Source organism: Opisthocomus hoazin, chromosome 1 (genome assembly GCF_030867145.1).
Source record: "Opisthocomus hoazin isolate bOpiHoa1 chromosome 1, bOpiHoa1.hap1, whole genome shotgun sequence".
Lineage (NCBI taxonomy): Eukaryota > Metazoa > Chordata > Aves > Opisthocomiformes > Opisthocomidae > Opisthocomus > Opisthocomus hoazin.
Window position 1 is genome coordinate 143692655 of NC_134414.1, and position 27410 is coordinate 143720064.

At 39.8% G+C, this 27410-nt stretch overlaps 1 protein-coding gene across 11 annotated transcripts in view; it reads right to left on the bottom strand.

Annotated features, from left to right (window-relative positions):
* Positions 1 to 27410, bottom strand: part of SOX5 (SRY-box transcription factor 5) — a 649868-nt gene that overhangs the window by 85527 nt on the left and 536931 nt on the right. For 8 of the 11 annotated variants that reach the window (XM_075439940.1, XM_075439932.1, XM_075439927.1 and 5 more), the window contains 2 exons: positions 16790 to 16913; positions 3709 to 3794 (listed from right to left, as the gene is read on the bottom strand). In XM_075439940.1, coding sequence (XP_075296055.1) covers positions 3709 to 3794; positions 16790 to 16913 — 210 coding nt within the window. The remainder of the gene's footprint in view (positions 1 to 3708; positions 3795 to 16789; positions 16914 to 27410) is intronic. The other 3 variants (XM_075439996.1, XM_075439979.1, XM_075439955.1) reach the window with 1 other exon arrangement.

Below are 27410 nucleotides of genomic sequence, written 5' to 3' on the forward strand. Positions count from 1 at the left end.
TTGTTTCCTAGTGCTCAGAAAGCACTCAGGAATTGTTTTTTCTCAGGAAAGAAACCATCAGATCATTTTATACTGAATTTGCTCAGACTTCTGGAAACATCTATTTCATACTAGGTATGCCCAAGATGACCAGTATTAGCATAATCACTTCAGTTTACTTTGTGTAAAACTTGTTACATGATATCTATGCTTACACCTTTGAATACTGATCTTCAAGATGGAGGAATTTAATTCCCTCATCTGCTGAACCATACAGGAAAACATCATGCTCATGTAACAGCAGTACCTTCGATGCATTAGCCTTATTCAGGAAAACACAGAGGCAAGGCTATGCTCAGTTTTGTTCTCATTCATTTGACAGAGAATCACCATGCTGCATCAGTCTTGAAGAACAAGACTACATGAAATTTACGGGAGGAAAAAACCAACGTAAGGAACTCACGTGCTAACCAAGAGGGATTTTACTGCAAAGAGAGTGTATTTTAAAATGACACTTCACAAAATGTTTGGGACTGCATCTTCTCATTAACAGAGGAAAACCTTTTTTCAAATGGCACGTCATTAAATGTGGGTATGAGTGAATATACAGATATCTATGCTGATGGACAGCTCTTTATCAGAGGACAGGTTCAAGCATGCATCGTGTTAGATCCAGCTTCTCCAACATGGCTCCATTCATCTACTCCTTTCCTGACATCTAACAATGTAAGTTTTAGTTTCCACTCTTACTGAGTCATTAGTCTCTCTGTGGATACTGGAAATAAAGGCAATCACGTATGGCTAATTGTGGCGGATATCAGATGACAGAATCTGTATACCCCAGTGGGGACTCAAACGCAGGGAGAGAAATGGAGGGCTTCAGATTACGAACCTGTCAGTGGGAATCAACAGGGCATTTCAAAATGAGAGATTGTATTTTCACTGACGAAGAGCATCTTTTCCACAGGAAAACAATTATGTGTTAGCTGTTCTTCTATAAATATAGTGTGCATTTCATTTATAAAACCAAAAATCAATTTTGATAATCAGGGATAAAAAAAGTACTTCCTGTTGATCTCACAGTACACTACTAAAGCCATGCCCTGACTTAAAATTCTCTAATGAAACAACAAAGACAAGTTTATTGCTATACAAACAAACACGAGAAATTCCTTGGCTTTGTCTTCACTAAGATAACGTTGTGTACCAAATTCTGCTGGGAGCAACAAACTGAGTATTGTGTCAGGCTCTTTGATCTCCTTTGAAAACTACTGCTTTAGTATACAAAGCCTGAAAGATGAGTGATAGGGAGGATAGGAAAAGAAGAAAAGGAGGAGCATTGTACTTTTCTGACCTTCGACTGTCTGATGACCAGAGGACAGACGGTTTGTAGGGAAGACAACGGTTATGTGTAATGTAGAGGAATGTCTGAAGTAAGAAGAGTTCCTCCTTGATAAAGCCTGTAATGGCTGCACATTCACTCATGTAATTTAAAGGTGGTTTGGGACCAGTTATTCTTGACAAACATCATGAATGTTTCTTCATGACTGAAGAAACAGTCATCACTGAGCTAAACTGGATTTGAACACACTTTGAAGGCACAATCCTGCTAGGCTAGCAGCTACTCTCGATTCAGCTCCACTCATGTTAGTGAGTCCATTCTGAGTAATGCATCAAAAAACATTTCCCAAAGCACATCTAGCCTATCTGACTCTTTCAGATGGCACCAGAAATTAAGAGGCACGTCCAATTTGTATTAGACAGGTTGTGCTGATCGCTAAAAAACACTGTTCAGACGTGAAGAAAGAAGACTAAAATTTTTCCAGCATATACACACCCTTTGAGATCAAGTCTGGAAGATCTGAAGGTCTGTACAGAGTTAGCAATTTGAATCTCTTGCACTGACTGGCTGCCAAACTCTCCCTTTAATTCCAGACTAAATAACCTGTAGCAAAACAACATAGGTGAGTTTGGTCAATACTTTCTTTATAACTTTCTCCTTTGCACAGAAACAAGAGGCCTTTGAGGTTTTCCAATTTTCCACAACTTCAACTCATTTCAAGACATTTCTGAAGTCAGTTACATTTGCACAAAGCCCACTTTTTCACAAGGAAACTGTCATTGTGATAAAGCCTATTTTAATCAGAATACTTCTGCCTACCACATGCAGAGATACAGCCCAAAGCTGGTCCTGAAATAAAGTAAACCATCCTCCCAACTTACTGGAGCACTGATGCATTATTTTAGGACTAGCTTGAATGACCACAGAAATAAGGAGAATTAGACTCAGACTTCTATTTTCTCATTGCTAGATAAATCCCTTTTTGTTTTTCCTTTTTTACCCCTCTTTCTTCCATATGTGTGTTCGTGTGTGTTTGGCTATTATAAGCACTTTATCACTGATGTTACTCCTCAAAATTCATTTCAGAGAGATGACTTTTATGGCTCCCATGATTCTTAAGCCGCCTACGGTATTTGTAACTCACAGAATCAGAAACTAACACACAGACAGTGTAGCTTTTCATACAAAGGCACAATAGGAATGAATGTATTAACCTCTGTGGTGCATGGAATGTGTCAGCTTACACACTGGCAGCTATTTCTGTGAAACTCCGCTAACTTCCGCTGGCTGTGTTAAAATACAAAAAAATCTTCCCCAGAACTATGTCCCACGCTCTCGTACGCTGGCCAAACAACTGAAATATCTGATGCTGTAGAGAGTCTACTTCGCACTAATGCTGGCCAAACTGAGTTGGAGAACGCATTTTACATGCACTGCTTATAAATGCAGAGCTTTTCCAAGCAGGTATAAAGCTCTGCCGTTCCATGTGACTTGGCAAATAATAACGAGCAGGGAGACAAATTAGCAATGGAGAGCACGGGATTTTTTTTTTGTTGCTACAAAAGAGTGGCAATCCAGATTTTGCAGAACTAGAGATGATTTGGATCTTGATTTTGTTCTAGTCCCAAATTTTACCCTGCTTCATCCTACCAGCAAAGCATACATGGCAAGTAACAAAATCCAACCTTTGGAGATCGACATCACCTTTGCTTAATTTCAACGACCTGACAAAGGTTGCGGGGCTGATCAGGACCCTAATACCTCCAAAATTTAGAATTACATTAGGAGTTTAGAACCAGATACATCTGGCTCCCAGACCAACTCTGTAACACGGCTCAAAAAAAATTCTTCAGTATCTTTCCAGTGTTTTCTAACTGCCTATGTTAAATTAGTATCATCGCTAATTATCTGCACTCCAGCAGTGCCTAAAATGGGCTGGGTACCATAAAACCCTGTAGGAAGGGCCAGCCATTGCTCTGAAGAGCTTACAGCCGAATAGGACATCATCACGCTAAGCGACTTTTCAGCAGTTTCAAAGTGCTTGTCAGGACAGAGCTGCTCTGCCCGGCAATGCGCTTCCCGTCGCTGGCTTACACCCAGCCAGCCTCCAGAGCCTGCATCGGCACCAGCGGAAGGAAGAGGCAAGCAAAAGTACCGCTCTGCCGAAATTTCAAGCACAAAAATAAAGACACAGAAATGTAAGGAAAAGTTCCCTCCGGGTAAAAGCAAAACGTATACGATTTGATGGCTACTTTGCTTCCGAGGCAAACTGCGTGCGAAGGGAACAGAGCAAACCCCCTCCTCGCTGCGCTGTGTTCGAACGGGAGGGAGAACTGGTTTTCGTATTTACTTAACCTTTGCCTCCTCCGCATTGTTGTCGGACTTACCTGCAGTTGGAGTGGGCCTAAGCCCGGCGTTGCTGCGGCAGCAGCTGCCATGGTGGTTGGGATCAGCTGAACGGGGTAAGGGTCACCTAAGTAAGAGAATAATAGAGGCGTCAGCACCTTTTATCTACTCTCCACCTGCAAATTAAAGTCCTGCATTCACTCTTTCCAAAAGCCTTCTTTTGTGTGCCTTGTTGAGGCCTAATGAAAAGCTCTATTGTGCAGCCTTTTACTAACACTCTTTTCACAATTCTGGCTGAGAGAGGAATGTGAATAAAAGGCACAAGCAATTAAGGCGGAAACCTCATCCTTTTTCATGATGTATTTAGGGAAATGGAAAAAAAAGTACACATTGATCAGAAGCAAAAAAAAAAAAAAGGAAAGAAAGAAGGTGGGGGTGGAGGAGAAGAAAAGGAAAACAGTACAACCTTGATAAGATCGCAGCATTAGAAGGGGACAAATTTACAAGCTTGTCCAGAATATGAAGTTAACCAAACTCTGCTCACTGTTAGTAAACTGAGCCTCACACAGATCAGAAATGGCACTCCCTTGACTAATGTGTTTTCTTTTAGGTGAGGAAAAAAATCTCGCTTTAGGTTCAGGGTTTGATCCTACAAGAAAAAGCATGTGAAGTTCAGTAAATCCGATACAAGTCTCTGAAATCCCTGCGCCAGCTCCACTTCATCACTTGTGAATCAGTTTTGCTTCCGAGGGAAAACTACTTCAGTTTTAGTAAGAACTGCGCCATGCTGAACGAGATAAAGGGACCCAGTCAAGGTTTAAGAAAAAGTTGCAGGTCTTTATAAAGGAAAACTACCTGAGATGGCAAAAATCAAGATGGACACAGGCATGTTTTAACACTACGCAGCTCTCACTTTTGGTCATGCCTTACATATCTGATCTGTTCAAATAAACTTTACACTAGACCATCAACAAAACTATTAAGAAAACTGGCAAAAAATAATAAAAAACATTAAAGGCATTATACTGGATGGAGCTCTGAGCAACCTGGTCTAGTGGAAGATGTCCCTGCTCATGGCAGCGGGGTTGGTACCAGACGATCTTTAAGGTTCCTTCCAACCCTTACCATTCTATGATTCTATGATTCTATATTGCCTCTCCAAATGATAAAATGTTTAAGCACTTTCCACTCAAACAAGGATCACCAGAGCACTTCTGTATGTCCCTGTGTTCTGGAAGCGAGCATGATTTCTGCAGGATTAGAACAGCCACCTGAAATGAGAGTCTGGAAAAGGCAGAACACTATCAGGACAATCTACCTAAATGTTCCTGCACGTTTCATTAGAGAGGTAGCTTAAAAGTTTTCCTCCTTTATCGTGCTTTTTTGAGCGAACTGGGGGAAAAAAAGACAAATTAGGAAGGCAATGCAGGCTGTTCCGTAGAGTCATTGCTAGTTATTATCAAATTAGAGTTTATAATGGTATCAAGCCTAAGTTACAGGAAACAGAAAACAAAGGAAATTCACCTCATATTTTTTAAATGTTAGAAATAAGCTGTGTTGGTGTATACACATTCAAGAAAGCTGCTAATGTTTATTCTTCCCTTTTATAATGCAACCTTCTTACAAAGATCTTTTCATTCAAGCATTTTGACCTCCTGTTAAGAAATACCCTAACTTTTAGAAATGGAGGGCCAGAAAAAAACTGGGCTGGCAAAGCATCTTAACAGATACTTCACTTCAAAAAGCGTGCCTGCTTATATTTAAGAACATCTTAAATAATGCTTTGCTGATTGAAACCTCACAGTCTTTCAAGGCTGGGCAGCCAAGCAATGGGAATCCAAAGGTTCACCCAGGCATCCCAGCTCACAAATGCCTTTGCACCAGCACCAGGCCACAACTTCTCTATTTATTTATTTATTGTCAATGGGCAACAGATTTCCTGACTTGCTTGGATTTTCTTTCCCCCAGAGGATGCCATTGTTTCATATTTTCCCATTTTCCTTTGCTTTAACTGAAGCATCCACTTTCCATTTCATATCACGGACTGAACGAAACATTTCTCTGACTTGAAATTTTCTGGGGAGTTTAGCCTGTGACGCAAACAATGGCCCTTAAACATACGAAGACACAAAGAAGAAAGAGACCATGGTCAAAGACTCAGAATCAGTGGTGTTTAGCTGCTTCCACACCACTAGCAGCTCAAAGGCTGTATTCCAGTATTAATTAATACAGAATTATTAATTTCTCAACTGCAAAGAAAAGAACGCGGGAAAAGTTTCTCACTAGAATGTTGATTGTACAGCCCATTAAAGCTTCTTAGTTACAATGATTTATATGACAACATAGATATTAAAAGATTAACTTCAGTGCACTGTCCCACATCCCTCTTCTCTCCACACACACATATAAGCCCGAGCCCATCTTCCCACAACCTCATGCTAACTCATAAATCCCGCTGTTCTCACCTCCCTAAACAGTCAGGCACATTCTCATACCCTGATCTGCTGTGGCAAGTCCTACCTTTTACGGTTCGTTGGGTAGATATATCAAGGAGATGCTTCTGAGAGAATAACACACTAAAGCCCCCATGGCCACGTGCGTGGTCACGACCACTGGCTTTGGTGATGTAGGTCATGCCTCTGGGACTCTTCAGGAGACCATGCTAGCAAGCGACTACTACATCAATACAGGCTAACATAGGTTTTCAGAATTCTAAGGACAAAGCTCAAACTCATCGTAAAAACAGATTCTAGCTGTGCAGAGCTAGGCTCTCCTGTTTACTAGGTTGCTTTTTTGTTAGTTCACTCTTTAAACGGTTTTACATTTTTCCAGTGCTCCAAAGTATTTCTAAGAAACAAAACCAACAAAACAAATCTGAAAGGCGTCTGTAATCTATTATGAATCTTTCCTTCATTATGCCTTTGTAAATACCCTCTGCTATCTTGTGCTTGTCTCGGGGGCTTAGCAATTCTTTTCATGAAGAAAAGCATACCCTGCCTGTGCTGCAATTCTTTCACAAGTGCTACTCATACACAGTACATTCACATCACTTCTCCCATGGTACAGACACGGTAGCAGCCAGGAAGGTGGAGGAAGGCACTATAACGAGCAGAGACACCATCGGGGACAGCCATCCACTGTCTTTGCCCTGGTACAAACGTCTAACAAATGATGGCCTCTGTCTGGAGGAGCTCACCGTCCACCAGAGGCAAACCATGAAAGAGAGAGGAGTGTGCCCCAGCACCGTGCAATGCCCTGGGTCACAAAACAGGCCAGTGGAAGAGCCAAGATCAAAACACACAGGCAACTCGTCAGGCAGCATCCTTCCCAAGGAAGGATCCAGACCTGTGTCAATGAGCAGGCCAAGCACTTCCATGCTTGCATCACATACTGCAGGAGCAGCTGCCACCCCGCTAAATAATAATGAAGGCCTCAGGTCTCCTCTGACAAATCTGGACCTGCTCGCTTTTTGCTGTTACTCTAGAACATGACTCTGTCTTTCCACTGTCCTTAAATCTACTTCCATATCAGACTGAAGCAGTTCTAGTTAATTCTGCAGTCTGGGAAATGCATGTCTTAACTATTTCATTACTTCTTCAGTAAATATCTTGTTTTTAGACTTTAAAGGTCACTAAATTTTTTTCCCAAGCTCTGGAAACGTTTCAGGAATGTGAGGCAAGATATACAGTTATTAGAAATAGATATTTGCCAAGCCATTCACAAGTTCGCATCATTGATAACACCAATAAATTCTCAAACAACTACATTACATTACAATTCACAAAAATCACTGTGGATCCACTAACGCACACAGGCAGGAGTGTACCTCGCTGCATCTTTCAGCTACAGAGAATACATTTTGTGCATTCCTTTCATGTACCAACCATCTCTTCTCATTATGAGTGGACCTTCCTTACAAACAAAGCATCAGAGAGAAGTTTAGTTGTTTTTCTGTTGTTGCCGCTTTTCTTTAGTACACTACAGGGTAAAATCTGGAGTAAGTCAAAGGATGGGATTATTATCTTTAACAACAAGGTAAAAATTATTTCATTAGCTGACATATTTGTCTCTAATATATAGTTATTTCCCAGCTATTTGGTGACATCACTTTGAAGAACAGAACTATTCAAGACTGACTAGATGAGAAGAGCACAGAAGGACATATGTACTGGTGCTACAGCACTTAGAGCAGTGAATGGGATGCGTCAGCCTGGGGGAGCTGCTGGGGTATATCAGAGGTGTTGGTGCACACTGGGAGCAAAGGAGAACACCAGTGGCTCAGGGAAGAAAGAAGGCAAGGCTGAACCTTCAACTCTGTGCCAATTCTTTATTTCTCTACTCTCCTTTTGGTCCGTCTTCCACAAACATACCCAGAACCTCTTTCCTGATAATTTATGCACTGCAATTTCTTTCAATTTCAAATCACACCTTCATCCTTGCCCAAAATAATCTTCCAAGATCTTTCTTACAAGAGGATTTTTCATGAAGTATATTCACTTCTAAACCACTCATTCTATGAACTTTCTCTATCATCCTCCATTGAAAGCACTTTTCGCAAAAGTAAGATTTGGTGCAGAGCCAAGTGGACATCCTGTCCGCAAACGCAAAATAATAAACCCTGTGTGTTTAGGAACTCGGTTTTCAACTGACTAGCTATCAAGTTCATGGATTTGAAATGATTGTGTACTTGTGGAAATACAACAGTGGCACTTAAACCATGGATATGTCTTGCAAAATTCCATCTAAGGAATTTACTAAGTTAAAAAACACTAAGACTTTTTTTAAAATGAGGAAAGCAAGCATACGAGCTACCATTATGTGTGTTGCACCATTCACCTAAACTCATAAGATGTTTTTTGTATTCCTATTTCTGTCACTCATCTCATTTATTCTCCTTCATGGTGCAATCCCCCCTAGTGTCTTGTCTTGTCTCCTGACAGGTTGCAAGCTCTTCAGAGCAGGCACAATTGTCTTACTTGCTATATAAATCAAGTTACATGCTAATGTTAAATTATAATGTTTTGACAGGATTCTTAAGTTGAACCTGATTATATGAAACAATAGAACTCTCAGGGTTTTTTCCTGAAATTTTCTTCTTTTTAAAAAAATGACACCAGAACAGGAGAAGAAGGGGTTTTATTTCCTATGATTTTTTTAAAACTTCTTGTTTTCCTCTTACCTGTCTTTCAGGGAGAGCAAGTGAAAAAAGTTGGAGGTCGTGGAAGAAGAAGAAAAAAAGAAAATAGTGTAAAGAATATGAAGAGTAGGAAAGAAAAACAAATTCTTAATTTATAATTTCCAAAACCAGAATGCTGAATTCCATGAAAAATACCAGAATAAACATTTCCTTATGGTAGATTCTGTTGAATGAAAAGGAATTCTACGTTATCTTTCCCCCATTTTTGACAGCTCTAGAAAATGCCACAGTAATTTTACACTCAATTTATCGCTTAAGTATATTTATAACGAAAAATCACAGCTGATGGCTAACTGACAGGTAAGCCACTGCATCTCTTCTCACCACTCGCTCACTCTCATCCTTATCACCATTTTCCTTTAGTTTTTTTGGTGTGATGGTGGACATGTAGTAAGACTAACAGAAGGCTGTGCAAGACACGAGCAGTGTACCCAGACAGCTGGCTCTAGGCAGTAGGGATTTAGATAAATAAGAAAAAGAGTATGAAGAAGATACCACCAGTGGCTTCCAAAAAGAAACCCAAACTGGTTCCCTGATTTTCTCTGAGTATAGTTCTGGATGGCATTTATTGAGTGCTGCCAACGAGGAATTAGCCTATTTTGTATTTCAGAGAAACAATTCGGTCTACAGAAGGGATGGCTTTGGAAGGACCTAAGAGCAGCCTTCCAGTTCCTATGAGGAGGTGATCAACAAGACAGGGCCAGGCTCCTCATGGCAGTGAGGAGGACAAGAGCCAATGTCCATAAAGCGAATCAAGAGAGGATCAGATTTTCCCCATGAGGACAGCCAGACACTGAAACAGGCTGCCAAAACAGGGTTGTGCAGTCTCTGTCCTTGGAGGTTTTCAAACCCTGTGTAACGCCCTGAGTAACCTGGTCTTATCTCCTAGATGACCCTGTCTGGAGGAAGAGGTTGGACTACAGACCTTCTGAGATCCCTTCTAACCAGAATAATCCTACGATTTTCAGGGTGCCCATCTTTTTTTTTATATACCTGTTGAATAAATGAAAGTTATTCAAAATCTCTGAGTACCAAGGAAAGCCCATGTATTTCCACAGAGGTTTGTACATGCTCATGAATTTAAAAATTGAGACTTTTATTTGATTGCCAAACTATGGATAATAATGCTATAACACCAGACATCTTTTATGGCCTAGAAACTGAACTGAAACTATCAGTCTGTTATCAGAGGACCCCATTATTTTGTTTGTCTCTTTTGGTTTTATTAGCATTATTGTGAGAAGCCACACATAGATCAGGGGCTATGGGATTCTTTCAGTTAGAAATAGTCTTTAGTTGTGCTGTTATTTTTTGCAGTTTTGATGCCTTCCATTGCATTTGCAGCATTACAGAAGTGACACATTCTCATGTATGCTAAAAGGCAAAGTTGTTACCAAAAATTCCTCCTTGCTGTTTCTATCCACAATGCTATTACTCTTTTCTTATCCTGGGGGGAACATGAGGGTTTAGTCATATGCTCATTCTTTTCCAAGGCATAAACAGTAGCCCTGAAGGATGACTAGCATCTTTATAAAGAAGCTACAGTATGTGGTCCTCACAACACATGGTTCCTATTTTTGTTATTCGGATAAAAGCATAGCAATGTCAATATTTTTTTCTTGTGATTTAGTGATTGTTGGTGACCTGTATGTCAGCTGATATAGCTGACACTGTTAAATCAGAAATTAACGCTCAGCCTCTTTAGAAGCCAGACACATGGACACTGAGCACAAGAAAAATTATAAGACAGTTCACATGATACTCCATTAAACAATGAAACATGTGACTGACTAAAAAACAGAGATACATCAGCAAATTTCCCTGAGGAAGTTTATGGTATTTAACTCCTAAACATTAATTTTATTGTACTGTACAAGGAACCAATTAACTGATAGTTTCATTTTTATTGGACATCAGAATTATTGTTCAGAATATAGATGAACAGTAAATTCAGCATATTTAAATTTTATTAGGCTTGGCTTGTTCATCTCATACGTTTTTGCCGATTTTAGAAGGTAATTAGATATTTCATCAATAACTTTGTGTGCAACACTTCCAGTAGCAACGAGCTGATATGTAAGACACATACAATGTACCTATTGTATATTCAGATTTTTCCCCCCTAATTGGATATTGCTGAAACAGTGATTAAAGTGCTTTCAGAAAACCTCGTGTTGATAACATCTAACTGGGAACACAATATGATTACAACAAAATTATCCACAGGGGAGAGCAGGAATGAGGAAAGAAAAACAATTCTTGTTTCCAAAATTTGGCATATTTCCATAAAAATAAGAAAAATCTCGGCAAATAAAAGGCTACCTAGAAGCTTTCTTGAGAATTTGTGAATAACCTGGAAAATATATTTGGGGTCAATCCCACTTTCAGAAATACAGACTTAGTAAATGTTGTTTCCTGAGAAAAGCAAACAAATCCTAGATATCTCCATATAGTATGTATATATTCCGTATATGGAAATCCGTACAATCCTCCAGAGAAGAAACTATCTGGAATTCCACAGCTTCAATCCTACTGAAAAACCTCAGGACTGATACAACATACCGCACCACCATAAGTGGCTAGTTAACGTATCACTTCCTTTTTAATGTGACCATTGAACGCTTAAAGAAGCGACGGAGTGCAGTTTCCAAAATGAATCTTACCTAGCACCTTTACCTGTGGAGGACTCGCCTTCTTCACAGAGTTTGGGCTATTCTGTGTCTTTTAGTGGAAAGCTAATTGTAGACAGTGCTGCAAATGTAGCACCACAGAAGCAGCACGGAGAAGCATCCTGCCCTGTTGCACTCTGCTACTTACGTTGGTGGAAGAATACCCAATCCACCACTGTTCTCAGCCTATCTCCATCTGCCTTTTCTGTAAACAGGTCCCCAGAAGCCCCTTTTGCTTTTCCAAATCTTTATTTCATTCCCTTTATTATCGCTTATCCAGGAGAGACAATCATGCCTTACTATTCCACATACAAATCTATACATATGTGCAGTAATAAAAGGATTGCACTACCTATGACTACTGAGCAGTCTCCTCTGAGGAGGAAGCATGCAGTCTTTAAAGTGCACATTGCAAAACTTCTTCTAACACTTACACTGGTTTTATACTTACAAAGCGCTTCACAAATATTAATTAGCTCTAAATAAATTCTAATTATTTCTAAGAGTGGCCCTAGCAGATCTGTATCATCTGGTGTGAAATCTGACTTCAGTGAAGTCAACAGCAACAGCTCCTCAGACCTCAGCAAAGCTGACATTTCACTCGCCATTGCTAAAATGCTGGGAGCCGTGTATGTTATCTATCAAGTAACACAACTGGAGCTGAACTGGTAACAGCAGTAGTAACAACTGATACGGTTCAGGAATGCTGGCTGAGAATAGAAGCAGAAGGGTTAAATGACCTCAGCCAATCTGCGTAGCCGAAATGTGGGAGAAGCTTTGCCACAGTTTGGGATTTGCAATAATCAGGCTCTCTCTGGTTTCCAAATCAGCTGAAACAGAAGGCGCTCACCTGCTGCTAAAAACAATTCAGATACTTAGGATACGGGGGTTAAACCCTGATGTCTGCTCATGCCACTGGTCACTACCTAAGTTAATACCCCACTTTGGAACATCAACTCTTTATAAAGAGATTTGCATTATACATCAATATAAATATTGCATATTATGCATGTAATAAAGTACATATTAAGAGGTTTGCATAAAAATCAAAATACTTAAATTCCAAATAGCACACAGTGAATGGATAACCAGGTATGCAGCAAATAAGTAGGTAACCAGTATTCTTCTTGCTAATTGTGGACAATATAGTCCGTCATGCACTGCCAAATTATTTTTCTTACAAGAAAAAAAATCCTTGGGTTGTAAATAATAATATGAAATATTTTACACACCATGCAATTATATCTAGGTATGGAGGTTAAAAATCATCTGAAACCACAGATTCTGAATCTTTTTCTCAAATAGAAATGTAATCCTAATAGAAGTTCTTCCCTTTTTCTCTGCCAACTTTACCACCACACAATATGCCATAGAGAAAAAAGGGGAAGTGTCAACTTGTGTAAATTGTCCCTTATGTAATGCAAACCATCTGTTGAAAAAACAAAACAAAATGAAAAACCAAGCCACTCCCAAGCATGATCTGCTATGGAGAAAAAGAAAGAAAAGGAAATTCACTACATCAAACTGGAAGCCAAAGACCATGCCCTGCCACGTAACCATGGAGAAAATATTTACCCCCTTCCTCCCTGTATTTACCCAATTTTGCAAAATATTTGGAGAAGTATAAGTGAATAATTTGCTCTGCACATATTAGAGATTGATATTGTTGTATTCTTTTTGCATTGTTGTATTGTTCTCAATAGCAGACAGAACAGGTCTCATGCAGTGATGCCATCAGTGAAGTCCCAAGCTGCTGGAACCTGAAAAAGTACAGGTGGATAAAGTATCAGTACCTGTTCTTCTCTTCTTCAGGTATCTGCCATGAGAGGAAACTAAATGGACCCCTGCTATGGACTGTTATGACTATTTTTGTGTTATCTTCAGTCAAATCCTCAGAAAAGAAATTACATGTAGAGAAAACAGTGCTGTGCCTTTCCACAGTCTCTCTCTGGATAAGTCATTAGTCCATTGGGAAGCACTGGCTGAGGAACCCTACCACATATACTCTCTGCAACCCCTAGGAGACACACATTTGACCCTCTGTTGCTCTAACATAGACAGGTGAATCAGAAAGCACTGAGTAAGTTAGTTTGGTTTCATTATCTCAGCTGAATGAAAGAAAAATAGCAGTATAACTTGGTTTTCACCATTTTTTCTCTTTCACTGACATCGAGGCTTGATCATACATTCTCTTCCAGCTGCAGCTGTGCTGGCTGAAGAGGCCACCATCTCCAGTCACAGCCTCCTGCCAAAGGTTACCACTGTGACCAAGCTGCTTGTTTAATCACTTCCCTACATGTTTCCATTAGAATGAGCCAGCTCAGTTTAAGCAATTTTAACAGAAAGTCCTTGCTATCCCAGCCTGGACAGAAGCAAGTCAGGGAGTGCTTAAACAAGAAGCTTGGCCAGAAGTTAGAAGCTTGTCAGAAGTTAGAGGTGCAGTGACGAGTAACCAGAGACAGTTATCTCCTCAGCTACCCGGCCTGCAGACAGAAGCTGTCAAGTAACCCAGTCATCACGTGTGACCAATAACACAACTGACTAGCAATCTGCGGTGCCTTAGATGACACGCTGCTGATTCGGAGACCCTCTTTGGAGATCTGAATTTTCAAAGGGGCAGGGCACGTAACAGTGTAAATGTCCCTCAGAAGGTGTCTCCAACTGGATATCTATAATCAAGGTACTCCGCATCATCAGTTAGTGATAAGAAGACTGGCTGTCACAACAATTCCCTCTTCTTTCTCCGCCAAATTTTCAAATCTCCCCTTTATTGAGAAACAGTATATGAAAACTTTCACAGCTCTTTGTTGTCTGTGACTGGAACTGAATTGTCCCACGGAGATTGTTATCGTCCCTATGTGCGGGTTGTTAATGCCACTAAACAACAGAATCATCACTAGGGAATTCCCGTCAATCAGCCATACAAAATAACTCTGAGAAGCTATCAGTCCAGAAAAAAGGGCAGGTTTTCCAAAAGGACTGGGAAGATGTAGAAGTGACGTTCCACGTTCACAAGGTACGTAAGCCAAATTTAAAACATACAGTGGCGGTCAGGTAAAGATGCTGGTACTGGGGTCTTCAAACGTTCATAGGAAGGCCTTGCATCCAAAAGCAAAGTCAGTGAAAGGCATTTAGCATGCTAAGAAGCTGAGCAAACTGATCTGCTGTACGTTCTCCATTGCAGTGCTATGCTGGTATCCACTTTAGCTCAGTTCAAGCTAGCAAGGTGACTGTAGTCTGTAGTTTACAGTACAAACATTTGCTAAATGTGCCTGAGACGTAGATCCCAGCACCTTTTGTCACTCTTCAAATGAAGATTCAGTCTCCTAAATCACTCACATGCTTTAGAAAATTTTACCCAAAGCTCTTTGGTTTACAATCTACCACTTCTTTGCCAAGAGGACCGATACAAAGCAGGGCAAGCAGAAAAGTGGGAGAAACATGCTTTAATGGCCTGTCAAAAACATTACTTGATGTGAACATGTTCTAGTTTTAAGGCAGCCACATTTTGCACTGCTACAAGCATTCTAGGTGTAGCTAAATCAGTATATGCTTTTTTATTTACACTAAACTGTGAGTGAAAAGAAAAAATCCTTTAGACTACTTATCACTCTTCCTCAGCTTCTCAGTCAAATTCAGTCAAACATGCCAGGGAATCACCAAACACAGAGCTGTCTTTTTTCACTGGCTTCTGCTCAGTCCTAGACCTTGGCATGCTGTTAATTCCAAGCCTTACTGCCAGGAGCAGCAGCAACTTTGGTCTTTTTTCTTTCTCATTTTCAAGGTTACACAAACATGCGATGTCATATGTATTTCATGGATGTGAGGAACTATACAACCGTCTTACATGCAGCAAAAAGAAGGGAAAAAAATCAACCTCAACTCTTTCTATCCAAACCAGACTTCATTAACATGGAACTAATTTAATCTGCCAGATATATCTAACGGGTTGCTTCGCTGACCTTTTCCAGGCCTACAGTTATGGTAGCATTCATATTCAGTGTGGCTTTCTGTTAAAGGTTCTCTAACATGAATCACTACTTCTTCCATTTGAGAGAGACGGAGTGTGAAACCACTGGGAAGAACTGAATGAGCCTATGCTTTGCGACTGCAGCTGCTGTGGGACGTGAAGTGTTTTCGACAATAATTTTCAGTAGTGGTCCCAGTCTGTAAAATATTAGGAAAAGGGATTACTGGCCAAAGAAATTTCAGGTCACGTCCAAGTACGATATCTACAATGTTGCAGAAATGAAAAGAAACCTGAAATTGTGGGCTAAGCCAGTTTAACTAAAGGAATCTTTCTGTGCTCTAGTTTTATGAAATTGCTGCAGTGGCAAGTGTTGAGTAACTCCAAACAACTGATGAACTCATGAGTTAGTCAATGATACAGATGGAGACACTGACATGGACACGGTAAAGCTAAACACCCATGCTAGAGACAGAGAACGGTAGAACAAGCCGGTCCTAGCTAACTCCGCAGGCAACTGATGTCAGAAGGGTTATACAAGCACAAATGCATGAAAGCAAGTTAAGAAATTCAAGCTCTAGTTAAGTCTGTTCATGGAAATGGAGTTCCTTGATTATTCCTTAACTCGTATTTATTACATTCCTGTTGACAGGAACATAAAATCCTACAGAAGGCCTAAATAAAATTTCCAAAAAAATCTGGGGAGTGTAGAGAACAATACAAATCTTTCAAAGATTAAAAAAGTAGATGCCATATTTTTTAGTGTTAGGTTCTCATAAATATACTCCTAGTTTGTGTTAGCCCATCAAACTGAAAGGCATATGCTATCTTTGATCTCTGTGCAGAACCCCCGCTGAGATTCATGTGAGTTCTGTGTGAAGAAAGAGACGAGAACAGGCCCTCAGTTCACAAATAGTAAGCAGGCTGCTTCAGGAAAAAAACATATTTTCTTACAACAGTGCTGAAATTTATTGGGAAGTTTCAAATAGCTTCTCTTCAGATGTATGTGTGTTTGTCTGGTCATGAGCACGTTCACTTGTCAAAAATATCTGTCAGAAAGAAGGTGCACAAATCTACTTGCCGTGTGAAATGTTTTGCTGTCACGTTGAAACACATACTTTCTCTCTGACAATCATTTCTCATACGATACCGACTAAATCTCTATTTTACACTCATCTGTGCAAGTTAATGGCTTTGTCCATCTGGTGAGAGAGGTGAAGCCTTTGTACAGATTGGCATGAAATTGTGCCCTATGCCCACTTCCAGCTAAAAAAATCTACAGGACTTACTGCATCCCGCTTTGTAGCTGAAACCAGGAGGAAGAAGGAATCCTTGCTGTGCAGCTGCTGCTAGGGTTCGTTGATCTGGAGGGAATACGGGAATCATTAATGGAGGCAGCTGACCCTGGACCTGCTGAACAGGAGAGGGAAAATCAAAGGTGGAATTTTTTCTGGGGAAAATGTCTGCTTACGTGCTTTCTCTTATTTCTGATCTGCGAGGTCAGGTTTGAATATGCTCCTCTGTAACGGGGTGCTCCAGTTGCATCAACTGTTCAGCCTCATCTTATCTACCAAAGCACTTCATATGAATTACATTCATCCAAAATAAATGGAAAGATTCCACTAACATACCTATTAATTATTCCCCTCCCAGTCCATAATGCTTCACGTCTCTTTGACTGCAGGGTGGGTTTTTCTGCTTGTTGCCCTGTGTAACACTATCTCTGCCTCAGAGAGTAGCTTTCACCCTGAGAGAGCTCAAACACAGATACACACACACAGAAGTAAAAATATGCACATAAGTAGTGTACAGCACCGTTGGTACTAATCATCTGCCCATTTACATGCACTTATTTGTACATGTGAAAAGATAGTCTCTGAGATGGTAAGAAAAAAGGCTGGTACACTTTATTCTCAAATAAAACACAGCTATGTCTGAAGTATTAGCTGTTCAACTTTGCACAGCAACTCTACACAACCATGCAAGTCAGGAAATGGAAAATATTATATTGTAAGTGGATACTGCAGGGGACTTAAGATATGCAGAAATTAGTCATCAAAACTGGAAGTTGGCCATGGCACTACATCTAATACTATTGCTTTTACCCAGTTCTGTCAGTATTTTTAATTGCTAGAAATGGACATCATCTTTGTATTTCACACAGATGAGAAACAAAAGGTTGCTAGATTAAAAAATTAAATGGCTGGTTTTAATTAAAAAACCCCACTGTACTGACCGGATCAGTCACTAAAGGGAGACCAACTCATTTTTTAAGAGCGGTCACCTAGATTTTTAATGGCATTGTAAAGCTGAGGCATCCGAGGTACAGATACATTATCAAAGACTGAAAATTAGTTTGTGGTCTGTAGCCTTGAGAAGCAAGGAGAATTAGGGTGTTGATAGACAACCTTTTTTTGGTCAGAGATACAAGAAGTTGTTGCTCCCTTCATTACCGCCTGTGTAGCAGAATTGGCAAAAGAGAACCTGTGCCAGCTCCTTCGTTGCCACAGTTCAGACTAGAGCATCTTGACTTCATTTTATTTTAATCTAATCTCCTGAACACCCAGGATACGTCTCAGTTCACCCAACACTGTTACAAGGCAGAAGCGTGATACGAAATTTGGTAAGGTACCTTCATTTATGCCAGGACCTGTCAACGCCTGTGTGCGTGCTGACTGCATCTTTGTGGTCTACAACAGTTTGCAAGGATGGAGTTCAAGAGTGCTGCTGATGGAAAGTCTTGCAGTGGGAGATTAAGATTGGGACTGAAGCTAGAGTAGATGTAGCTCCACTCACTAAACTAACTTGATCTGGTTTTTGTTACTTCACTATTCTCTTTTGTGTTCTGATCCTGTTAACTAGAAAACATACGTACTTTTACCTGGATTGCTGGAGTAAAAAAAAATCTAAAATGTGATTTCTTAGCCCCACTCAGTCACCCTACAACTGCCCAATGTCTGCCTTTTCTTCATGTGTTTAGTTTTGGTTTATTTTGTTTGGGGTTTTGGTGGTGGTTTTTTTTTTAAGACAAAGACAAAGTAACTGTATTCTTATAGAACAAAAATGAACAGCCGTGTGGAATTTTTGCATAGTACTCTTCTTCGGCAAAAAGCCACAGAACTTTTTTTTAAATGGTTTCCAAGGATGAAAGTGACTTTGCCAAGCAAAGAAGCTTCAAAACAGGACTCAAAAACACTAATAGAAAGACAGATGGTTCTACTAAGAGCTCTGCTGCCAAAAAAAATGTTAAAAAAAAAGTGAAAAAAATGGAGTGATGTTATTGAAGCTGACTGCAAAGTTCTCTGATGACTGCAAATACTCTTGTCCCACTGCAAGTGTTAACTCTGCCTCCAGGGCTAATATAACTAAAGCACCACACACACACAAATTGTCATTGCCAAGCCCACAATGCAGCACAAGTCTACACTTGATTCCAAGTGACTGCCAAATACACGAGCAAAACACCACACTGAAAAATTCCCATTTAGGAAAACATTTACCAGGAAAATGCCCTTTCTTCTTAACTCTGACTGCTGCATTTCATTTTTTCAAATCACTGCTCCTCTTTGTCTCTCCAAGGGGCCTTATACCCACTGATTTCAAATGACACAACTCCGGTTGCATTAAAGAGGTAAGAACGATAGAGTGATGAGGATGGTTTGCATGGATACAGAAATAACGCAGTCAAAACAACGTCATTTTTGTTCCAGGATGGAATGTATGTAGCACCACTCAAACAGCTACACTTCATTTTCTCCCAAATACAAGTAAGTGCAAACATTAGTTTATTTTAACCCGATTATCTGACACAATACAATACAAATTATGGACTCTTCATTTTTATGGCTCATTTAACTACTACATCTTAGCTTCCATGGTGTTTATTATTATTACCTAGAATTGCTAGGATACAACTGTTTCAAGTGGCACAGAATACAGGCCCTCCTTCTGAGTTTTACACGAAGGGTATTTTCCTCTTTCCTTTTTTTCTAAAAGCTATTACTCCATCATTTACATCTCTCACAACTATTTTTTGTTGTAAAGTTTACTTACTTTCCAATGATTTTTCGATGGTAACTTCTTGATACTGCATTTCTAATTCGAATGTAATGGATTGCAAAGTAGCGCTATTTTTCAGGCCTTTCAATTTATTCTGCTAATGAACATATACGTGTCCCTAAAAAGAAACACATCTTTAACAATCTAAAAATGCACACAGCTGTCAAGATTCTGCACTTGCCAATCTCTCCACGTGATTACTTCTTCTTAGTTGTAATTATCTAAAGGTAAAGACTGTAGTTTAAATCCTCAAAAAATTCCCATTGGATTTAATGGGCTACAATTTCACCTTGTAACTTCTTATCTGCTTCAGGATATTAGTCTGGATGATACAGATACAATCTTCTAAGGGCCTGTTGTTTCACTACACATACGATTGCCAAGATGTCAGCTGATGACACAGTTCCCAGATCTTTCTTTTAATTTGAATGCCATCACCACGTATCAGATTATCCAGAAGTACTCCTGTACTGCACGACAAACTGTAGAGGCATAGTATGCAGAGAAAAGGCATATGACATATAGAAAATAAAAAAGAAACGTGTGGAAAGTCATGACAGCCATAATATTCTATACAATCAATTCACTTGTGAAGGCATTCACACTTCCACGTATCTCTGACAAATAATTTGGGTTAAGAGGGAGGCCCGTGACGCAATGAAGGACGTAAAGCCACACCACTTGACATTCAGTTTATGAGAAATACTCCCTTTAAGGAAGCAGATACACAAGAGTTCAAACAGGCCAAGAAAGTAAAGGTTCTCAAATTCGTAATGAGGACAGCAAATCATCTTCTGTAATGGCAAAGTATTTTAGGAGTGGAAGAAGTTGCAACCAAGTTTCACCTACAGCCCAAACCAAAATCAAGGACCCTTCATACTTGTCACGGAAAATCCAAAAAGGAGACCAGCCCTAAAGAACTTATCAATTAAAAAAAACAGTATGAGCACATGACAAGCAACTAATAGCACATCTACTGTCCAAGTGGGAAACCAAGGCATCCAGAGTTGCCCGTAGAGATTTTCAGTTTTGGGCAGTGCCTCACTGTATCTTTATTTGTTTCAGTGTGTTTGAAAAATTTGCCCTCAAATGACTTATCCTTATCAAAAGAAATTTGTTAGTAAACTTGGAACGGATTCAAGCTGCTGAAGCCTGGGCCAGCACCTTCACAAATCTGTGCATGTCCTTTATGACTTGACCATAACAAATTCAACCACACAAAGACGTGCATTCAGTGTAGCCACAGCTAGATTCCCAGCATTCCCAGCTTCATTATAATGGTAGTATTTCCGCCCGAATTTTGGTCTCCTACATACTTTTTGGAACATACTATGGTTACCACAGCTACCCAAGCACTAAGCAGTATGTTTTTAACAGTTAACCCTACTGTTTGTTACTAGCTTGTGCTGCAACTTACATAAATTTAGACTGCAAACACTTGACAACTACAGTTCTACTCTCTTTGCAGTAAAATGTCACGTGCGCTTTGGGTCACTATATAAACAACTACAAAGACAAAATAGTTTAAGGAAACACTAAGGTTGCAAAGTTAGGCATTCAAGGCCTAGGAAATGCCAGAATCAGGATTGCATGCCTGACCTTATTTTAGTTCTTTATGTCCATGCATCTTGACAAAGTCTTTTAATTAAAAGTTCACTATTTTCCCCCTCACATGACTCTTGCTTAATCTAGCTGGCTTATAATATTTCTCAAGTAACATAAACCCACACTTACAACAAACCTAAGCTCCTAACATAGCAGCTGCTGTTAGTTTTCTTTATTTTATCTTTATATGCTTCCACCAATTTCATTTCCGCAGTTGCTCATTGCATGTTTATTAGCATAAACTTTTATGTAAGTTTTCCTCTCTCCAAGGCAAATATCGCAATACATTTCCTGGCATCCACGTATAACACTTTCCACTGAGGGGTGAATACCGCTCTTCCACCCACATTTAGTTCTTCAGAAGCAATTCTATCCATTTTGGAGAGGCTGGTGACAGAGTAACGAATTACTCAGTGTGAATAAGCATGGCTGCTAAAGCAACGCTCCCTTCTCCACAGACTGACAAAACTCTGAGCAGTACTTTACTCTGTGTAGAAGTTGCCCTTCAAGAGCTGTACGAGCATCTTTCTGAAATGATCTCTTACATGGCTTCTTCACGAGGAAGTGTGGCTAATTTTTATTTTCATTTGAGTTATTCTCAGCTGCCTCCAAGAAGTTCAGATTTTACATTCCTAGAACAGTGGATGTGCATGAATGATTCTATTCACTTCAAACTGTTGTATGAATATCCTCTTGCCTGCGACTTGTTTATACGCTAAGCATCTCTTCTACTGTATATGAAAGAATGTAATGTACATTTAACATGCAATAACATAAATCTGTCCTTCAAAAATGACATGTTTAATTGCATCGGTCCCCCTTCCTCCAGAAACACTTGGCTCACGGTGCTGCACACTATGCTGAAGGACCGGATTCTTTAATTAGCATCTGTGTTGGCCACCTCTCTCTCTCCCTCACACCCCCCCACATCTATCTTAAGGCAAATAAAAATATATGTCCTCATATAACTACAATCTGCTATTTTCCCTTACAGTGATGTTTAAAATAAGAAAAGAAAATGTTGTTCTCATTCTCTTCCCTATACCAGTTCCCTAAATTGACATAAGTGTGTCCTAACTCTATATGGCAGGGAGCCTTGCCTGTCCAGGTAAGGCAATGATCACTCTGCTGCTGAGTTTGAGGTGGCTTTTTATGGGATGCTCAGTGAGTGCTTAAGAAGCAAAACCAGAAGGTGGATGCCAAGGAGCAGAGGGGCAGAGAGGAAGACACTGACGAGACAGAGCGCACGCCCATTCCGCCCCATGCTCTGACGATCTGATGCTCTGCTTTTACTACTGAGGAGCAGCTCACTCCTCTGCCAGACGTACTGCTTATAGGGGATGCCAATAAATGATTTCGTGAAGGTTTTTTCTTTCTAACCTCTACCTGAAAATTTTTCTCCAGTGGACGATTTGGGCCCTAAATATTATTCCTCCCTTTGCTGCATAAGAGGCTTACGCAATTCATACCAGCACTTCTCAAAATTCATCCTCTCTGGTTCATTCAATAGTAGCATCCCATTGTTCAGAATTGTTTACAAACAGTGGTACTGACCATAGAAAAACATGCTCTTATAGCGGCAATCTTTTAAGAAGAATAAAAAAGGCTATTTAGGGAGACATCTCCACACTCCCCTCCCACCCCTCCCATTACAACATCACTAGCATACAGGAGATCTATTGGGAGTGACAGTATGGAAAAAAATTACTAGCTTGATGGAGTATGGAGACACTCCTTAACAGGTACGTATGCAACTTGGCTCACAGAAAACGCAAGGAACAAACTTCCAGGAAAACTGAACGGCATCTCAGAGAATCACATAAACATTTTTCATTTTAAAAAAGTAAGGCTTTTCAGGCTGGAAAGCTTCTGTCTTTACTCAGTCCTGCAAGAGAATCCAGGTGTCACTACCAACATCCACTTCAAAGTCATCCCACCATAAAGTCTGTAAGTACTACTAAATGAAGACATGCTTAGCCTTTTTAATTAAAGTGCAGAGAAGTGTCTTAAACTGCGAAATAATAAGACAGTAGCTGTTTCCATGTCGATAACTTGCTTCCACAGGCTTCCCTCCTCCACTTCCACTCCAGAACAAAAAGCGCTGCTGAGAAACAAGCACCTCCAGCAGCACTCTGAAGGACATAAGCCAAAAGGACCTTTTGCATTAAGGAATTATCTTGGATACTTCCAATGGAAATAGTAGTATTACTTCTTAATTTCTGTAACTAAAGTATTCATTGATGTAACTAAAATAAAGAACTTTAGAACACTTATTTTATACTTGATTTGGTACAGAAAAACACAGAGGAGGGAAAAGCAGTAAGCTGACTTTTTCGCATTTGGGATGACATGTCACAAGAAGTATTCATGCTTGTGCCACTTGGCATGTAAGTCACCTACAGGGCAATTCTGTCACAAAGGCATTTGAACAAATAGCCTCACTGAAAAAGAAGAGACTACCTGAAATACAAAGAACATAAACTGGAATTCATTGCAATATGCAGCTGTTTTAAGTCAAAAGCCTAAGAGTTCATGCAGAAATGGCTGCTCCAGACTATACAACACCCCAATGTGTGGGGTCCTCTGGCAAAACCGAGACTTTCAGAGCAAGCTACTGTAATTCAGGTAACAGCTACACTGGAAAACTGAAGTGGACTCTCAAAAGAGCCCTTTCTAATCCAAGCTCAAGAGCAAAACTCAGAAATAATTTGCTCCTTCCTTTTTACAGAAGAAAAAAGATCCATTGTTTGGTTGATTGAGTCATTTGTTACATGAAGAGGTTAAAGTCAGTAGAGGACACAAAATTGGCTTTTGACATATGATGACCAGTGTTTGGGCCAAACTGACTTCTTTCACCTTACTTAATATTCACACAAATATTATGTTTCTCATGCCATAGCTTCCAAGCACATAGGCATCTTGTTTAAATGTTAAATGTCTTCCTAGGAGAGCAAGTCTGGACTATAGTGGAAACCGGCCACAAGCTTGCAGCTGTCAAAACTGCTGATTCATATGGTGTATTGTCCTCTGCTTGCGTTTTTGCTGTCTAACAGCAACTTGCTCCCAACTATAACTGTCATGTTGCAAGAGTTAATGTGCAAAATCACTCCCTTCAAATTAGACAATCTATGAACTTACACTAATGACTGATGCTACCTCACAGCATATGACGGAGCACGCCGTTCCCAGATGCTTGGTTAATGCTTTTCCCAGTGAGGTCTGGACCAGTGTTCATCGCTCTAGCAGTAAGCTATTCGGTGAAACATTTGTCAGTGAAAAGAAAACAGGTGTGAGATTCCCTGATGTTTTTTAGAAGACAGCATGTAGGATAATTTCTTGAGCTGCACATGCATACTGTTTTCTACAGGTAGCTGTTCTATTACATCTTGGTTCAGTTATTCAAATTATAATGAACTATGGGTTTTTTTGTACAAGCCATAAAGAATCAGAGACAAAAGTAACTTTACTTCCCCTGTCTTTGTTCATCTCAGCGTTCCAGAAGTCACCTGTGCACTTTTGCCATCTGCTTTCCCACATCCTGTTTAAACAGACTGAAGCAACAGGGTTTTGTGTATCTGTGTGCTAACCCAGCTCTCCTTCTTTTCAAAGTCACTTCTTTGGTATACCCGATGCTTACATTTCACCAGATCAAAAGTCTGTGCAACAGCATCGTGGGCTGCTGTCAAAAAGGCTCTGGAAAGAAGGTCTGGTATTAACTACTGCTGCAGAGGAAGCAGGGGAGAGCAAACGGGACAGTTTGTATCAGCTCTGTGTTAAATTGGGGTTGTTTCTATCTGAGGCTGTTAGAAATAGTGTGACTGGTGTAACAGTCAAAAGAAGCGTGCATAATCTAGAGGACTTCTCCTGTAAGAGTGCAGGGGGTTTTTAAGCATATACAAGGCTGATTCTGGGAATCTGAGCATTATTAGTCAATGGGTAGACTATAAGGACGTTGGAAGGCGAAGCAAGGCTCAGCACTAGCGTGGGGTGTAGCACGGCAGGGGGGAAGAGGAATCACCCAAAACTGATTTTTCAAGAACTTCTGTGAATATTGGAAGTCAAAAGATCCAGGTAAGGAAATAAACTGTAGTATTACAGGCCATCACAGACAGCAAGTCTGGCTACTTTTTTGACAGATAAATACTGTGAGCGATGAGAAATGCTCCACCTTGCTATCTCTTCAGCCCTTCTGAGGTGCCTTTGGTCTCATCCTGACACCAAAGTATTGTTGTGAATGTTTTAATGCAAAAGATGTAAACAGGACCACAAAATGCTTGGCTATAAACCTGCCCAAGATGGTTTTCACGTTGAGAATGCAGCTCAGGTAAAGAAAAGTACTTATTCTAATTGTGGTTCTTACTCCTACGTAGACTGAAGTGATGCAGCTTTTGAGGTGTGAACCTACTCACTAAAGATTTCTTTGGTGAATTTTCCCCAAAGATCAAGAAATGGGTAGCAAGAGCAAGGCTGATGCTATTATATTTAAGCAAGGCTGACTAGTATTTTTTGTCGTATAAAGTTATTCAGAGGCATCCGTGTTAAGGTCAGCTGCTACGCCTCTCCCTGTACTCATTGCTGATCTTTCCATAACATATTCAAACACTAATAAATAATAATTTTGATGTATAAATTGCAGTAATATTTATCTACTGTTCCAAAAAAAAGAGAAATTTTTAACCTCTGAAACAGGGAGAGCCGTTCTAACATGGAAACCAGTGTATTTAAGATCATGTATAGATGAAGTCAAATGCCATGACCTCATTTTTGACACAATGGTAAAGTCCAAATTAATGAATAGATCGATATCCAAGTCCTAAACCACTTAATAGTGGACTGCCTTCTTTAAGAGACTCATTATTTTATTAACAACCCTGAGGCACTCCTGGAGAAAAGCTGTGAATCCAGAGTAGTACTCAGCCCGTTGTTCAAAGACTGCCTGACAAAATGAGGGACCATAACGCGTGAGAGAATGAAACATAAAGTAAGTGGGTATGCTGTGGTACTTCAGTGGGAAGTAAAACATTTGCAAGGCAAGTCCATCTCTCATCCTTCTCTTCCTCCATGGCAGGCATGGTAAGTACCAGTGATGGGAAATGACAGCTCCCTAATGCTCTTGCACTGCAGTATCGCCACAATCTGGCCTTCTATTTCAACTCCTCCACTGCCACTCATTGTGAGTCGCCCATGACACATTGCTTGTAACAATTCTATACATAATTACTGTAAAATATTTAAGTCTCATCAACTGATATGAAACAAATCTACTTTCATAACCCTTAACGCAGAAATCTAGCTTACTCAAATTAGATGACACAGAAGACAAGATTATCAGAATTCTACCATATAATAACTATTTCTTGTTTTGGTTTGGGGTTTTTTGTGCCAATTTCTGATTTAAGGTAATATTACTATGTAGACAGGAAGAGGTATTCTTTCAAACAAAACCTCAAAGTCTGAAGATGTGTTTTTCACTCATTATCTCTTTGACAAGTGGAATATCATTAATTAAAGCAAACACAGCAATTTTAACGTGTAGGTGGTGGGCAAGAAACGGGTTATTTAATATCATGTAGTGGGCAGAAATTCAAAACCCATTTGGCTGCTGAATAGTGCAATGGTATAAACAAACATGAAAGTCTTATCAAAGTCATTCACTTTAAACCACACTATCTAAAAAGAGAGAGCAAAAAAATACAGAAAGAACTCAGAAAACAAAATTCGCACTAAGTCTGTACCTTCTCGTGTTTTCTTTAAATTGAAATGCTGAGGGACGTAGTTAATAAAACTTTATCCAATCCAATACAGTACAGGGAAAGAAACATTCTTCACAGCCTGATCAGTGCAGACTTTGGCAGAATTGCGTCTGCTCAGAAAATCTTTGACTTAAATTCACTGATTTAGCCCTTCGAATGCCCCCTCTTTTTCCCAGTGCTATTATTATTACTGAATCAGATACATGTTTCAGCATATATCTGGTCTCCAGTGACATCCGTTTCAGAGCTCTAGTTGCTACAACAACTCAACATAATTCTTTCCTTAAGACATTATTATTATTATTATTTTATATTGAGTTTTATTGCTTTCTACGTGATCTTAAAAACCCTTGCACTTAAACATGATGGACAAATGGCCAGGAAAACTAAGACCAAATGTTAGTAGAAACCTCTGTGGAAAACACATTTCTAGTATTGGATGGCCTCTAATTACTGCCCAGGGAAACACTCCATAAAGACCTCTTTTCAATCT